The sequence below is a fragment of the Capsicum annuum genome, chromosome 10 (genome assembly GCF_002878395.1).
Source record: "Capsicum annuum cultivar UCD-10X-F1 chromosome 10, UCD10Xv1.1, whole genome shotgun sequence".
In the NCBI taxonomy this organism is placed as follows: Eukaryota; Viridiplantae; Streptophyta; class Magnoliopsida; order Solanales; family Solanaceae; genus Capsicum; species Capsicum annuum.
In genome coordinates, this window is record NC_061120.1 from 219514254 (window position 1) to 219532191 (window position 17938).

A 17938-nucleotide genomic window follows, 5' to 3' on the forward strand; every position below is an offset into this window, starting at 1 on the left:
ATATCCATCTGATACAAAATAAACTCCATGTAAGAAACAAAGGCAACAAGTAGTCTTATAACTTCAAGTCTGGCTACAGGACCAAAGGTCTCATCAAAGTCAATTCCTTCTTCTTGATTGTATCCTTGAACCACCAGTCTTGCCTTATTTCTTGTGACTGTTCCATTCTCATCAACTTTATTTATGTACACCCACTTAGTCCCAATTACTGATCTTTCTTTTGGAAGAGGAACTAAGTGCCATACTTTGCTTCTCTCAAATTGGTTCAATTCATCCTGCATAGCTATGATCCAATCAATATCAAGCAATGCCTCAGTTACCTTTTTTGGCTCTATCTCTGATAGAAATTCCTTGAATGCACACATACTTCTTAGTCCAGATCTTGTGGTGATACCAGAATTGAGATCAGTAAGTACATTTTCAATGGGGTGTGAGCCTTGATATTTGAATCCTTTTGGGATTAATCCAAGTGAGCTGCTAGGATCACTGCTGATGTTCTGATGAGATTCAGTTGATGGCTTAGTTCGCCCTATTACTGTACCTTCAGCTTCAGTTCCCCTATGAAAATGCCTCCAGGTTTGATTGTTTGAGTCACTGGAACATGTTGTGCAATCTATTCCTCAGTATTGCTTCCTTCCTGCAGGTTAGTCCTATTACAGAATTCATCAAACATCACATGCATGCTTTCTTCAACACAGTTGAATCTGTTATTCAAAACCCTATAGGATTTACTATGTGGTGAATAACCTAAGAAGATCCCCTCATCACTTTTGGCATCAAATTTTCCAAGATTATCCTTACCATTATTGTGTATAAAACATTTGCAGCCAAAAGTTCTAAAGTGAGAAATGTTAGGCTTTCTGCCTTTTAGTAACTCATAGGAAGTCTTGTCTAACATTGGTCTGATCATGCACCTATTCATAATATATGTTGTAGTACTCATTGCCTCAGCCCATAGGTTTTTTGGCAACATTTGTTGCAAGCATCATTGTTCTAGCCATATCTTCCAAGGTTCTATTTTTCCTCTCCACCACTCCATTTTGTTGTGGTGTTCTAGGAGATGAGAAGTTATGATCTATTCCTTGTGATGAACATAAATCCAAAAATTTTGCATTCTCAAATTCTGTTCCATGGGCAGACCTTATGAAAACTAATGAAGTGCCCAATTTCTTTTCTATTTTCTTGATGAAAATTTCAAAGACATCAAAGGCATCTTCTTTAGAGGCTAGAAACAAAGTCCAGGTGAACCTGGAATAATCATCAACCATTATAAAAACATACCTTTTCCACCTCTGTTTTGTTGTCTCATTGGTCCACACAAGTCCATATGGACCAGTTCAAGACACTTGGTAGTACTAACATGATTCTTTGACTTAAATGAAGATCTTACCTGTTTCCCCCTTACAGATGCACTACATAACTTTTCTTCATTAAACTTGGTTTTAGGTAACCCTAATACCATGCCTTTGGAATAAAGTATGTTCAGTTATTTTAGACTTGCATGTCCAAGTCTTCTGTGCCAAAGGAGGGGATCAGTTTCTATTACACTTAGACAAATCAAATCAGTTCCAGGTACTGCCATTAAGTCTGCTTTGTACACGTTTCTGTATCTCCTTACAGTAAGCACAATTTCTTTGGTATCCATCCTTTTGACTTTAACCCCTGCAGGAGTAAAAATTACTTTATTACCTTTGTCACATAATTGTGAGATGCTCAGCAGGTTATGCTTTAATCCTTGCACAAGATACACATCTTCCACAACTTTTGAATTTGATGTGCCAATTTTCCCAACTCCAATGATGATTCCCTTTTTTCCATTTCCAAAAGAAACTCCTCCTCCATCTATTTTGGAGAGTGAAAGGAACTTTTTCTTATCGTCAGTCATATATCTTGAGCATGCACTATCTAAGTATCAGTGCTTTTTGGTTCCCTTCATCAATTCCTGCAAGAGAAATCAATGGTTAGATTTAGGAACCCAGACTAGCTTGGCCCTGTTTTGTTGATAAAAGGATGAATTAAATTCCTTCTAGTCCATGCAGGAAACACCTAACTTGACCTGTTTCTCTGACCAATTTTAGTGCTTGTATTTTTGGTCTGAGAAAAGTTTGTTGCCAGATTCTGGCTTCTAATTCTGCTAGTTGCAGCCATAGGATATTCAGTAGTAGGATGTCTAAGATTGCCACAAATAAAGCATAGATCTTGTAGATTATCAGCTTTTTTTTTTAAAAAAAAACTAAACCTGCTTTTTTATTATGATTTCTTTCACTCAACAAATGAACAATTCTTGAAGAATTTGTCGATCTGCTAGCTCTTTCCAAATCCAACTTTAACTTGGCAACTTCTTGACTTAGATTATTTATTTTTTCAGTCAAATTATGACATTCTTGTTTGTACGTAGTTAACTCAAGTTCAGCCTTTTCTTGTTCTTTACTCATGGTCTTTTTACCATTTTCAGTGAGTGTTAATTTAAGAACTTCAGACTTAAGATCATTATTTGAAGACTCTAGCAATGTGACTTGGTTCTTGAGAGTGCAATTTTCTTTTTCAACAGAATATTTGCAAACTTTCAGATCAATGAAATTAAATTTTATACTTGCAAGGCTGTTGAACAGTTCATCCCTATCAGAAGTTAATTCTTGGAGACTGTCAATTGAATCACTCATCAAGGAAATAAGTCTAGTTTTAGAAAACAGATGCAATTTTTCTTTGAGTTCAAGTAAACTTATCTCAAGAGGATCATTTTCTTCCTCAATGTCTGAATCTCCAAAAGCCATAAATGCTATCTCATCTACTTCATCATCATCAGATTCAGATCCCCTTGCAGCTATCATGGCATGTTCTTCTTTTTCCTTTCTTTTGGCCCTTTTTTTTTGTTCCTTTTCAACCCTTTCCTTTCTCCATTCTATTTCCCATAGAGGACATTCTCTGATCTGATGATCAGTTTTTCCACACTTGTAGCATCCATTTTGATTATTATTTGAACTCTTCTTGGTACCTTTTCCCTTCTTCTTCCCAAAGAACTTGCTGAAATTCTTGGTTATGAAGGCAATTTGCTCCTTATCAAGTTCAAATTCATCATCACTATCAGAAGCTTTTAAAGCTAAGATATTATCAGGGGATGCTTGTTCTTTGATTCCATCAATTTCCATTTCATAGGTCCTTAATTTTCCTACAAGTTCATCCAGGGTCAACCCTTTAAGCTCTTTATTCCCTAATTGCAGTCACCTTAACATTCCATTTTGATTTAGGTAACACCCTCAGTACCTTTTCAACTTGTTCTTCCTCAGAAATGACTTTTCCTAACGAAGTTAACTCGTTTGTTAAAGTGGTAAGACTTGTCATCATCTCATGAAGTGTTTCATTTTCCTTCATTTTGAATGCCTCATATTCAGTAAACAGGAGAGAAATTCTGAATTTTTTTACTTGGGAGGTACCTTCATGAGCATTTACCAGTGCATCCCAAATTTGTTTAGCCGTAGTACAGGTGGATATCTTGTTATATTCAGCTGGTCCTAGACCACACACCAAGATGTTTTTGGCCTTCACATTTTACTTTAAAGCCAACAGGTCATCAGGAGTAAATTCACTCCTTACTTTCTTGACTTGTACTCCATCAACAGTCTTCATTGGAATAGTGGGACCATCAGTAATCTTGTCCCATAATTCATAGTCTTCACCTTGAATGAACATCTCCATCCTTGCTTTCTACCAGATAAAATAAGAACCATCAAAGAGTGGAGATCTAGTGGTTGACTGACCCTTACTGTGACCAGTAAAAGGTATGGAATTCATCATATTGATCCTTTTCTTGGGTGCTATCCTTATTTAAGACAACCTCTCTCTGATACCACTTGTTAGAGTACGCGTCCTACTAATTGCCTATCTGTGGAACAAGTAAGTAAACGTGGTTCACAAAAGTAAACTGAACATAGTGTTTTTACGTGGAAAACACCCGGCTAAAGAAAGGTGTAAAAAATCACGACCTGTACCTCTACAGGATTTAACTCAACTTCACTAAAATACTTGAGCCTCAACAATCTACAAAATTACAAGACTTCTTGTAACCTAGAAATTAAAACTTCTAACTCCTATTACTACAAAAACACTAATCTTCCCAAGATAAGTGTTCCCAAGTCTTTGAGTTCCCAAACTTGAAGACGACAACTCCTAACTCAGTTTATAGATTACTGAGACTAGAATCAATGACTCATTACAATACCAGAACCTAACTACTACACAGTTTATGACCTGCTAAGTAAGAGGCTTGGTTCTTCTTCAAGTATGTATGCTGATTGTTGATTAACTTTTTAGTACGTGCGTGAGTGCTGGCTTTGAGTCATGTTTGTTGTATTTAAGCCAACCTGTGATAGAGTCCTTTTTTATGTTCAATTCTTTCTTCAGTAGAACTCTATTAGTTAATTCTTTTCCTTTTTGCTGCCGCCTCACCTCTCCTAGTTTTGATAGGATTCTTTTAATTCAAATCCTCTTCTTACGGAACTCCTTGATCAACTTGACTTCGTCAAGACTTCTAGTATGATCTAACTCGGCTTCTGATGTAATCAATGTTATCTAAGTTTGTCTTGAACACATAATCATATCATCCAAACTCCTGTGCCAGCTAGACTATTTCACCTTGAATGGACCAGCTTCTTCAACGTGTTTCATTCACATGTCTATCATCAAAACTCCTCATGCCCTAACACTTACCATTAAAATATGATTACCCTCAGATGCAATATATATAGCCACGTCATGAACCACATCATGCATTTTGACCAAATGCTTATCTCAACCTTGGGATAGCAAGAAGCCATCTTTCAGTGTTTCTAATAGAAGACACATCCTATTTCTTGCATGTTCAAAATTTTTGATTTCAGAAAAGATACCAAGCCCCATTCCGTATCGGAGTAATTCTTCAATCCTACTATCACTATCTTCCTCAAACAAAGAACAAAGCAAAAAGATGTACCTGGCTTCATCACTTTCCAAGTGGTAATAGTTTACCTTCAGAGGTTGATACACATTTGTAAGCACTCCTGGGATGTTTCTTGGTATGGATTATTGTAACTGTTTAAGCGTATCCTCCCATGAAGGCTTGGTTTTATGCTTTAGTGCTCTAGCAACTATAATAATTGCAAGCGGCAACTGCTGGGTTCATAGTAGATGAAAGAAGTGTGAATTGAAAAATGAAGAGTAAAAGAGTGGAGGGAAGGAGACACTAAAATGGAAAGTGTACTCCCAAATTGGCAAGTTTACTCTTTCTCCCACATTGGTGGAAGAAGAGAAATTGAGGGTGTTTATATTGAGAACACTAACTCCACAAGGTAAGTGAGGCAAGAAATAAGAGATGCCTTGCGCCATCGTCGTCGTTGCTCGCTCGGCTTTGGCTTCAGAAAATGATCGATGAGATTTATCTTTTTGGACAAAATTTATTTGATTGAAATTTAATCCGAATATCAAAGGGAAAACGCTCCATTTATAAGCATGCATGTAAATTCGCCACTTTTCCGAAGAGGCATGTTGTGGCTATATAAACCTGGTTTCTTCCACAAGTTTAGTACGAAAATTTTTAGATTTATAAACTCTCTTCTTGTCTTAAAAATATTCTATGTGATCACTCAAAACGTTCTGTGAGTTCAAAGATATTCCAACCGTTTGAGGTACCGCTACTGTTGGTCTATTTAGCCATTTTATCCTGGGAGAAAAAATTCCACAACCTTGGGTACAGTGAGGGGGATTATTTCCTTAAGGAAAATCCGTGAATTCGGATGACTTGGCTATTTTCTGTTTCATCTTTATTTTTTGAAAAAAACAAATACACCTCCTGGAAAGGTCATTTTGATCTTGTGTTAAGGGTATTTGATACTTCATTGTGTTCTTGTTTATACTTGAACTCGAGTTGAAGTTGTTGTTGTAATATACAGATTCTACATACCCGAATATATTGTGGGAAGTAATAATCTTAAGGAAAATCTCTTTTACAGAATCTGTATTACTTGTTTTTGGAGATTAACGCTGAAGCTTTCTACTCCGCTTGAATTTAACTAGTGATTAGAAGACATAAAATCTTCATCACAAGTTAAGGTTCACTCGGTTGATGATTCAAAGTAATAAAAACTTCATCGTTAACTAGAAACATGAAGAAGAGTTTCAAGTTATTTAACTTTATAAATAGTATTCTGAAAAAATACTAAGTTTTTTGTCTTGTGGTGATAGGGAAAATGACAACTGAAAGTCAAATGATGGATGCGACAACGTCTGTGGGCCCAAATAATATTGCCACATCAAGTCGCACAAATGCTCCGCCAACAATGGCATCGGCGGAGAAGCCCAAAAAATTTTTGGGCATTGACTTCAAGCGGTGGTAGCAAAAGATGTTCTTTTACCTTACCACTTTATGTCTGCAACGGTTCATTAGTGAAGACGCTCCTGAGGTGCCCGAGGGAACCTCGGACAAGACCGCTTCGTTTTTGTAGAAGCTTGGAAACATTTGAACTTTCTTTGCTAGAATTATATTCTGAGTGGTCTCCAAGACAACCTCTACAATGTTTATAGTGGAACCAAGACATCAAAGGAACTGTGGGGGGCACTTGAACGAAAATATAAGATGTAGGATGTGGGAATTAAGAAAGTCCTTGTTGTACGGTTCCTGGACTTCAAAATGATTGATAGTAAAGATGTTGTCTCTCAAGTACAGATGTGGCAAGTCATCAGATCTCCTAGCAGAAGGTATATCTTTGAAAAATACCTTAGTTGAACAAATTAAAAATGTTCTTAATACTTACATAAACTATTTTGTAGGTCTAATTGTGAATGATGCTTTCCAAGTAGCAGCGATAGTTAAGAAGCTACTACCTTTGAGGAAAGACTTCAAAAACTACTTAAAGCATAAACGCAAGGAGATGACTATTAAAGATCTTATTGTCTGACTTCGTATTGAAGAGGACAATAAAGCTGTCGAAAAAAGGTCAAAGAGGAATTCTACAATTAATGGAGCACATATTGTAGAAGATGACCAAAATAATTCTAAGAAAAGAAAGAAAGTTGAACATGGAAGCAATCAACCCAAGAAAAAGTTCAAGGGAAAATGCTTCAATTGTGGCAAAATAGGCCACAAGTCCATAGATTGTCGAGCCCCGAAGAAAGGCAAGAAAAGGGATCAAGCAAATGTGATTAAATCCAACAAAGAATGCGATGATTTGTGTGCTATTTTCTCAGAATGCAACTTGATGGGGAATCCTCGCTAATGGTGGATGGATTCTGGTGCCACCCATCATGTATGTACCAACATGGAGTTGTTTTCATCATTTGCTCCAGCTCAAGCAGAAGAAATGCTCTACATGGCTAACTCCACTACTGCTAAGGTGGAGGGAATAGGAAAAATTTATTTAAAGATGACTTCCGGCAAGGTCTTGACATAGAACAATGTGTTATATGTTCCGGAGTTACGTAGGAACTTAATTTCTGTTTCACTCCTAGATAAGAACGGATTCAAATGTGTAACCGTTTCTGGAAAAATTATAATTAGCAAAGGAGAAATGTATGTAGGAAAAGGTTATCTGATTGAAGGCCTTTATAAGATGAATGTAATGACTATTGAAATAAATAAAAGTTCAAATTCTTCTTATTTTCTTGAGTCTTATGATTTATGGCATGAACGTTTAGGCCATGTTAATTATAAAATGTTACGAAAATTAATTAACTTAGAAGTTTTGCTAAACTTTGAGTGCAATAAATCTAAGTGTCAAACGTGTGTGGAATCAAAGTATGCAGAGCATCCTTATAAGTCCGTTGAAAGGAATTCCAATCCCTTAGACTTAATACACATTGACATTTGTGATATGAAGTCAACACCATCACATGGTGGAAAAAGGTATTTCATAACTTTTATTGACGATTACACTAGATATTGTTATGTCTCCTTGCTAAATAGTAAGGATGAAGCAATAGATGCGTTTAGGCAATATAAAATTGAAGTTGAAAATCAGTTAGACAAAAAAATCAAAATGATAAAAAGTGATAGGGGCGGAGAATATGAATCTCCCTTTGCACAAATATGTGTAGAGAATGGAATAATCCATCAAACTACGGCCCCATATTCACCTCAATCTAATGGAATTACAGAAAGGAAAAACCAAACTTTGAAGGAAATGATGAATGCCTTACTTATAAGTTCTTGTTTACCACAAAACTTATGGGGGGAGGCTATTCTTACGGCCAATCGTATACTCAACAGAGTTCCCCATAGTAAGACACAATCAATTTCTTACGAAAAATGGAAAGGAAGGAAACCCAACTTGAAATATTTCAAAGTGTGGGGTTGTCTAGCGAAGGTTCAAGTTCCTATACCTAAAAGGGTTAAGATAGGACCTAAAACGGTCGACTGTGTGTTCATAGGATATGCTAAAAGTAGTAAAGCATGTCGATTTTTGGTTCATAAATCCAAACATCCGGATATTAATGAAAATACGGTAATTAAATCAGACAATACTGAATTCTTTGAAAATATTTATCCGTATAAAATTAGACATGAACGGTCTAGTGGAGGATCTAAACGACCTCGAGATGAACCAAGTGAGAGTATACATAATGAAGAAAATCCAAGACGTAGTACACGTCAAAGAATGTCAACTTTGTTTGGATTGAATTTTGTAACATTTCTCTTAGAAATGAGCCTAAAACATTTAAAGAAGCGATGTCGTCGTCAGACTCATCTTTTTGGAATAAGGCAGTCAATAGTGAGATATATTCAATATTAAGCAACCATTTATGAGAATTGGTTGACCTTCCTCCAGGAAATAAACCTTTAGGTTCTAAATGAATCTTCAAAAAGAAAATGAAGGTGGATAGTACTATTGACAAATACAAGGCAAGACTTGTAGTAAAAGGCTTCAAATAGAAGGAAGGCCTTGATTACTTTGATACATACTCGCCATTAACAAGGATAACCTTAATTCGAATATCAATTGCCTTGGCGGCGGTATGATCTTCAAATTCATCAAATGGATGTGAAGACCGCATTCCTAAATGGATATTTGGAGGAAGAAATATACATGGAACAACCTGAGGATTTTATGATTCCAGGAAAAGAAAATAAGGTGTGTAAACTTGTTAAGTCACTTTATGGACTAAAATAAGTACCTAAGCAATGGCATGCAAAGTTTGACCAAACCATGTTGGCAAGCGGATTCAAGATAAATGAATGTGACAAATGTATATATATTAAAGACACACCAAATCACTAAGTCATTGTTTATTTATATGTGGATGATATGTTGATCATCAGCAGAGACATTTGTGACATAAATGAAGCCAACTGCCTGCTCGAGAGGAAGTTTGATATGAAAGACCTTGGAGTTGCAGATATGATCTTAGGTATAAAAATCCATCAAACTCCACAAGGGTTAGCATTGTCACAGTCTCATTATATCAAAAAAGTACTTGACAAGTTCAAGTATATGAAATTCGGTACTGCCAAGACTCCATTGGATGTGAACTTTGCACTTCGAAAGAATGAAGGTGAAAGTGACTCACAATTGGAGTAGCAAGAGTATTGGGATATTTAATGTATATAATGAACTGTACATGATCAGACATAGCATGTACAATTAGTAAATTGAGCCAATACACATAATCCCAACAAAACTCATTGGATGACAATGAAAAGAGTTTTGGGGTATGTTAAATACACTCAAAACTATGCTTTGTATTACAATAAATATCCTGCGGTACTTGAAGGATGTAGTGATGCAAATTAGATCACTGGATCGAACGAAGTAAAATCCACAAGTGGATATGTATTTACTATCAGTGGAGGAGCAGTTTTTTGGAAATCATCCAAACAGACTTGTATCGCTCGCTCTACAATGGAATTTAAATTTATCGCATTTGATAAAGCTGGTGAAAAAGCAGAATGGCTCTAAAATTTCTTGGAAGATATTTCGTATTGGCCCAAGCCAGTGGAACCAGTATGTTACACTGTGATAGCCAAGTGGCAATAGGTAGGGCAGGGAGCATGATGTATAACGGTAAATCTCGTCTTATAAGATGAAGACATAATACCGTTAGAGAACTCCTATCCAGTGGAATTATCACTATAGACTATGTAAAGTCAAAGGATAATATATCGGATCCACTTACAAAAGGCCTATCTAGAGAAGGAGTAGAAAGGACATCTAAGGGAATGGGTTTAAGGCCTAGGACAAGTTAGCATGGCGGTAACTCTACCTAGCAGACTAGAGATCCCAAGAGCTAGGTTTAAGGATATCAAACAAAGTTGTGTCTGATAGGTTCGACATTGTCAAATACACAACCCATTCTCATGATGTAGACAATGTTTAATAAACAAGGATAAGACTTCAGGTGAAAAATCTTTTAATGATTATCTAAATTTGACAAATTTGACCAAATAGTTTAATCTACAGGATTGAACATTTAGAAATCACCTATGTGAGGGCGAAGTGGAAACCGCTTCAAGGAGAATGTTAGTAAAGGCCTATTCTCTAAGCTCTTATGAAAACCGGGACATGTTCATGGGTGAAAAGAACAAAACCATGAGAACCATAAATGTTAAAAGGCTGGTTGTGTGACGTCTATTGTCTAGGTGTATATTAAAGCTCGACGGTTCAAAGATATCAAATCTACCAATTGACTGAGTGCATCCGATGCATGTTTACTATGGAAAGTTCAAAGGGTTTGCCTTTTCAGAAACAGACACCTTTTAGATGAACCTTTGCCTCTTTTCAGACATGAATTTTCAGAAACATCACACCTTTTAGATGAACCTTTGCCTCTTTTCAGACATGAATTTTCAGAAACATCACACCTTTTAGATGAACCTTTGCCTCTTTTCCAGAAGAGGCATGATGTGGCTATATAAACCTGGTTTCTTCTACAGATTTAGTACGAAAATTTTCAGATTAATAAACTCTCTTCTTGTCTCAAAAATATTCTGTGTGATCACTTAAAACATTCTGTTAGTTCGAAGATATTCCAACCATTTGAGGTACCGCTACTGTTGGTTTAGTTAGCCATTTTATCCTGGGAAGAAAAATTCCACAACCTCGGGTACAGTGAGGGGGATTATTTTCTTAAGGAAAATTCGTGAACTCGGATGACTTGGCTATTTTCTGTTTCATCTTTATTTTCTGGAAAAAACAAATACACCTCTTGGAAAGGTCATTTTGATTTTGTGTTGAGGGTATTTGATACTTCACTGTGTTCTTGTTTATACTTGAACTTGAGTTGAAGTTGTTGTTGTAATATACAGATTCTACATACCCGAATATATTGTGGGAAGTAACAACAACCCCTTGCATTCTTCTGCAACATCTTTTGCTATGTGAAGAAGAGATGGATCATCAACCGAATCACCAGCTTTCTGCCTGAAAAGGAACCATGCTTTTTTTTTTTCAGATAAAACTCTAAATTCTACGATCTTCTGAGCCTCCATAACGTGACAAACATCTTGGAGATGCATTGTCAATGTAACTTTGCACCGGTAGTTGTGGTCGCTACCAGTGGGAATTCCAAGACTCTTTAGATCAACAACCTCCCAAACATCATCCAAAATAACAAGGACGCGACTGTCCTTATACATTAACCTTGAACCCAGCCGATCTCCACGCTGCAACAAATTGTCCCCTTTTAATGTCAGACCGACTCCTCCGGCGATCTCATCTTGTATTTTCTTAAAATTTTGTTGTTGACTGACAGTTACCATGACAACGTCATTAAACAATTTTTCTTGTTTAGCCCTTGTTCTTATTTTCTCAGGTAGTGTTGTCTTACCGACACCACCCATCCCGCATATCCCAACAATAGCGACCCTTTCATCTCTCAAAGCTTCCATGACCTCTTCCTCTTTCTCTTATCTGGAGTCAAACTTCTCAACATTGTTAGGTAGAGCCTCAACTTCTATAGGTGGTACGGGATAGGAGAAATCAACATAATTGTTGCCTTCAGTTCTAAGTTCAATCACATCCAAGGAAATTTTCGTAGCTCTTCTGCTCAGCTCTGCCTTGCATTACACCTTTTACATCTGCAGTAGTGGTATCAACACTAGTTAACCAATCCTGGATGTTTGGTGCAAGTTTATGTAAGTTTCTCTGGGCAGCCTCCGCTCGTAGATGCACCCCATTTCTGACATTTTCTAGCCTCTGAGATTCTTTTTCTAGAGATTTGATGTTTCTCTTGTAGTAAAAAAAAATACCCAAACCCTCACGCAACTGGATGGATCAAGCAATCGATGGATTTTTCTACAACAATAGTTAAGAATTCCATAGCTGCTATGGTTTAGTAATAAGCCTTTTTAGGTGTTTCTTTAATTAGTTATTGGGAAGTAAAGGTGATATGAAATGAATGGTGAAAAAGAAGAAGTGTAAGAGAATTTGGTGTGAAAGGAAGGCTGAAAGAGCGGCAATGGAATATTTGGTATGAAAATGAAAGCTGAAGGAGCGGCAATGAGGAATTTGGTATGAAGATAAAAGATCGGAGAGTGGGAATGGAGAATTTGGTATGAAACAAAAGAATAGCAGTGTTTGAGAATTTGGTGAAAGAGTGGCAAAGTTGAATTTAATATAAAAATGAAACATGCAATGGAAAATTTGCTATGAAACGAAAGAGGTGGAGTGTAGAATTTGATATGAAAATTAAAGGTGAAAGAGCGGTGTAACATCCCGCATTTCGGGCTAGAACGTAAACCATTATTCTTTCACATAGAGGTTGAAAAATTCATGAATACTATGCAAATTTAGTGTGTAATCAATTATGTAGTGTTTGAATCTAGTTGAGCATGAATTGAGATCATAGAAGTCCCTTAACTCAAAGACGGGTTGAGAACTTTCCTATCGTTCAAGTTTTAGTGAATGTTGAAGCTTGGGCCAACTTCAATTGATCATAACTCAATATATATGAATAACTTAGTGGCCTACTATATATCAAATGAAATATCTTTGAATTAGCTTTCCATCGATACCAAATTCGCCTAAAACGGACACTCGGTGAAGAAGTTAGAGCATTTTTAGTGTCAGCATTCCCGTTTGACTGGCCACCGTGTTGCGGGGAGCCTTAAAATGACAATTGTAAATTCCAGTAGCTCACTGCAATTTCCAGCGCGTCGCGGTGAAGCTTTAGACGGCGTTCCAGTCTCGGATTTTAAATTCTAAGGCCAAATTAGACATTTCCCATAGCCCCAAACCCATCCAAACACGGGATTTAATCCCAAATACAGCTAAATACATACACTTCCACCAAAATTCATCAAGAACGCTCTCTAGGGTTTCAAACAAGAATCCCAAATAATTCAAGATTCAACCGTGGGTTTTCAAAAGCGATTGAAGAATTGGAATCCCCGCAACGTAGTCTTCAAGAAGCACCTGCTAATTTCGTAAATAGAGGTACGTGGAGTTATCCTAAAAATCTCATGGGCTTAAAAATTCATGTTTTAATAATGGGGGTTTTGAAATTATGAATATAAATCACGTTTTAAACGTTTTTGCGATATTGATTTGGTCTTTAGGCCTATTCCTGAAGTGATTTGATATATGATATATGTATGTGCATGTACTCCGAAAAGATGTTAACTTGAGAGCATGAATCATATAAAATCCCTCTCTTGATATGCTTTTGTTTTAAATTTTCACATGATGTGAATTGTTTGAAAATCATCTTGAAAAGCATGACATGAAATGTTTGAAAGTTGTTATGATTGGATATGATTTTGACTTGCAAGGAGAGGGTTGTTTATGTTGAAATATTTTGAATATAATGGTTGAATGAAAAGAATGATGTGATACTGATGACTTGCAAGTCGGGTATGACGATACCCTACAGAACATGATATGTGATTGTATTAAATGGAGTTGAATGCATTGATTTTACATGAGATAGGTGGATGCCTGAAGAAGGCGTTTGAGTGTAAGGGCTCATCGCTGGAAATAGTATTTGCCGACATGGGAATTTGGTACCCTGTTTTGTGATCTTGCGTACCTGACTTTATGTCATCCCAAATTGGGACTATGGTTAGGAGCCCTGCTTTGTGATCTTGTGCGCTACCATACTTTATTGGGTCGAGATACCCTGCTGTGTGATCTTGTGTGTCTTCCCCTCACTTATACTCTAATCTCGATGGCAACCGAAGTTTGACAGTTGGTGTAAATGTGATATGTAGGGTATTCCACCTAGCTCAGATGCATTGCATTGTTGTTGGAAAATTATTACATTATGCCCATGTGCTTTTCAAATGATTTGATACTAAACTGCTTTATAATGGCTCTCACTTATATTCTATAAGAATATTATATTGATGTTTTGGATTTCTGTGCGTACCTGTACTTTTGTAGTGACCCTCTTCCCTCCTAGGTTCAGAGGCACAGTTTAGGGGTCCAGATAATCAATTGATTCTTTAGACAGATTTGCAGAGTCACTTGGTGAGCCTTCTATATTCAGGAAGGCCTGATGATGTTTGGCAGTTTTATTTATCCTTTATTAGTTTTTGGGTCTACTGGGCGCCTTGTCCCAATTTTCAGACAGTACTTTGTTTCAGTCATGTAGTAGAGATTTTGCAAACGGTTTTCAAATGTCGATAGAGGTTGTGGGACATTATTTCCCATTATTGATTTCATTATATTCATGACCATGTTTCCGTAATATTATGTATCTTCATCATTTCTTTTTATCATATGAATTATGTGCATGATTACCGGATAGATAGGGGTGTTTCCGACCTTCATGTTTCGGAATGCTCGTCACAACCAGGGCCTTTGTTCGGGTCGTCACAAACTTGGTATCAGAGCACGGTTCATGGTCCCAGGGTGTTTGCAAAATTGCGTCGGGTAGAGTCTTGTTTATGGGTTAGTAGCGCACCATACTTATAAGCAAGAAGATACTAGGTGTTCAGGAGATATTTCCTTTTTTTGTGAATTATTTCATGCTTCAGAGTCAAGTCTGTTCCTAATCAGTAATCTTTTGTCTTACAAAAATAACAGTCATGCCTCCTCGTTGCAATACTAATCAGAGTGCTCAGAATGATGAAGTCCGTCCCACTCATGGGATGAGGACACGTGACAGAGCTCTCACTCCAGACCCTGTCCCTACTCGGGAGTCCCTTTAGTCCCGACCAGCCCACCCCAGGCTCCACGAACCAATTTTAACCGTCCCCCGACTAATCAGAGGGATATTTCAAATGCAGAATTCAGACAATTGATTTATATGTTAACACAGTTGGTGGATGCACAGACTCAGTGGTCAGAAGATACTAGTCTACATCTGTTACTTCTGGAGCTACACGGGTGAGCCAATTCATGAGAATGAATCCTCCCAAATTCACCGATACTAAAGTAGAAGAGAATTCGCAGGAATTTGTAGACGAAATGAAAAAGATCTTCAAAGTGATGCATGTTGATGAAGTAAAAGGGGTGGAATTGGCCATGTATCAGCTGAAAGAGGTGGCGAATCAGTGGTACAAAGATTGGGAAGATGCGAAGGGAGACAATGCAGAGCCTTCGGTATGGAGTGAGTTTGTAGATGCTTTCCTTGACCGGTTCTTTTCTTTAGAGTTGCGGGAGGCAAAGGCTGAGGAGTTCATGAACCTTAAGCAGGGTAAGATGAGTGTTCAAGAGAATACTCTGAAGTTCAATCAGCTGGCCCGTTATACTCCTGAGATGACAAATAGTATGAGGGCCCGAATGAGGAATTTGCGTCCGGCCTTTCAGAGGATCTGGTACTTGAGTGCCAGGGAGCTATGTTGAACAAAGAGTTGGACTTTGCTAGGCTGACGGTTCATATGCAACAAGTAAAAGAGAAAAAGAAGAAAATTTCTGAAGCTAGGGAGATAGAAAGACAGGCGAAAAGAGACAGTTCTACCGACCAGGGTCACAGTCAGCCTCAAAGCGGTAAGTGAGGAAATAAATGGCAGAAGAAAAAGAATTGGGGTAATGCACAGTCTGCTGCCAGTGCCCCAACGCCCAGACCACCAGCAGACAGACGATCTCAGAGTTTCCAAACTCATCATGGATCCAGAGCCCCAGATACTCAGTCGCAAGGCAGTGTGGCCCAGTAGTGTCGTACTTATCCACGGTGTGAGACTTATGGAAAGAATCACCTGGGAAGGTGTTATTTCGAGGGAGAAACTGTTATACTTGTGGCAAGGTGGGTCATCTTCAGAGAGATTGCCCTTCTGCCGAAGGAAATGTGAGGGGGGGGGGGGGGCCTAAGCCCCAGGCTGCCTCTACGGCTCCTCCTCCTTAGGGTGCCCCTTCAGCTGTCGGGAGTGGTCGTAACTGGTTATATGCTTTGGCTAACTGCCAGGAGGTGGAATCTTTACCAGATGTTGTCACTGGTACGTTACAGATCTTTTCCCGTGATGTTTATGTATTGCTTTATCCCGAGTCTATCTTATCTTATGTGACCCCTTATGTGGATGTTGGTTTTGGGTTTGAACCCAAAGTTATGGTAGAACCCTTCACTGTTTCCACTCTTATAGGTGATTCTGTTGTTGCTAGAAGGGTGCATAGAAATTGTATTGTGTCTATTCTTAGTCGGGATACTGTGGCAGACCTTATAGAACTTGATATTAGATTTTGATGCTATTCTTGGGATGGACTAGCTCCATTCATGTTATGCCACACTTGATTGCAGAACCTAGAGGGTTACTTTTTCTTTCCCGAATGAGACACCAATTGAATGGGCAGGGAATTCTGTGGCACCTAAAGGTCACTTTATCTCTTATCTTGAGCCCGAAGACTTATCTCCAGAGGTTGTACGTACCATATAATCTGAGTAAAAGATTCTAGAGTTGAAAATCTTCCTCTTCAGTCAGTCCCTGTAGTGAATGAGTTTCCAGAAGTCTTTTCTAAAGATCTCCCAGGGATACCACCTGATAGGAAGATAGATTTTGGCATTGATGTGTTGCCAGACACTCGTCCTATTTCCATTCCGCCAAATAAAATGGCTTCCGTGGAATTGAAAGAGTTAAAAGAATAGCTCGCAGACCTCCTAGACAAAGGCTTTATTCGTCCTAGTGTTTCCCCATGGGGTGCACCCATACTTTTCGTGCGAAAGAAGGATGGGTCCCTTCTTATGTGCATAGACTACCGCCAGTTGAATAAGGTCACTATTAAAAACAAATATCCTCTTCATAGGATTGATGATCTTTTTGACTAGCTTCAGGGTGCTAAGTGTTTTTCGAAAATAGACCTTCGTTCGGGTTATCATCAGTTAAAGGTTAGGGAGTCAGACATTCCTAAAACAGCCTTCCGAACCCGATATGGTCACTATAAGTTTTTAGTCATGTCCTTCGGGTTGACTAACGCCCCTGCAACTTTCATGGATCTTATGAATAGGGTGTTTCATTAGTTTCTAGACTTGTTCGTCATAGTGTTCATTGATGATATTCTGATCTATTCCAAAAGTGAGGAGGACCATGTCAATCACCTCCGAACTATCCTTCAGACCCTTCAGGATCATCAGTTATATACCAAGTTCTCCAAATGTGAATTTTGGTTGGATGCTATTACCTTTTTGAGGCATATTGTATCTAGTGACGGGATTAGAGTGGATCCCCAAAAGATTGAGGCAGTGAGAAAATGGCCCAGACCTATGACTCCAATTGATATTCAGAGCTTTTTAGGCCTAGCAAGTTATTATAGAAGGTTCGTAGAGAGTTTTTCTTCCATAGCTATTCCACTCACTAAATTGACTTTGAAAAAGGTAAAGTTTTGTGGTCTGACTCGTGTGAAAACAGTTTCGAGAAGTTGAAAGACAAACTAACTACTACTCCTATTTTGACTCTTCCCGAGGGTGTAGATGGTTTTGTGGTTTACTGTGATGCATCCTGTGTGGGACTTGGTTGTGTATTGATGCAGCATGGTAAGGTGATAGCTTATGCATCTAGGCAGTTAAAGGTGCATGAGCGTAATTACCTCAGTCATGACTTAGA

The 17938-nt window shown here is 37.9% G+C and overlaps 1 protein-coding gene across 1 annotated transcript; it reads right to left on the minus strand.

The window, feature by feature from the left end:
• Positions 1–11272: 11272 nt before the first annotated feature.
• On the minus strand, positions 11273–11851 carry LOC124887909 (probable disease resistance protein At1g61300). Its single transcript, XM_047397839.1, has one exon. It carries the CDS (start codon positions 11849–11851, stop codon positions 11273–11275), a length of 579 nt encoding a protein of 192 aa, XP_047253795.1.
• Between the last annotated feature and the right edge of the window lie 6087 nt (positions 11852–17938).

Bases quoted from the DNA above. Each gene is read 5' to 3' on its own strand.
- LOC124887909 (XM_047397839.1), bottom strand. From the start codon at position 11,851: ATGGAAGCTTTGAGAGATGAAAGGGTCGCTATTGTTGGGATATGCGGG.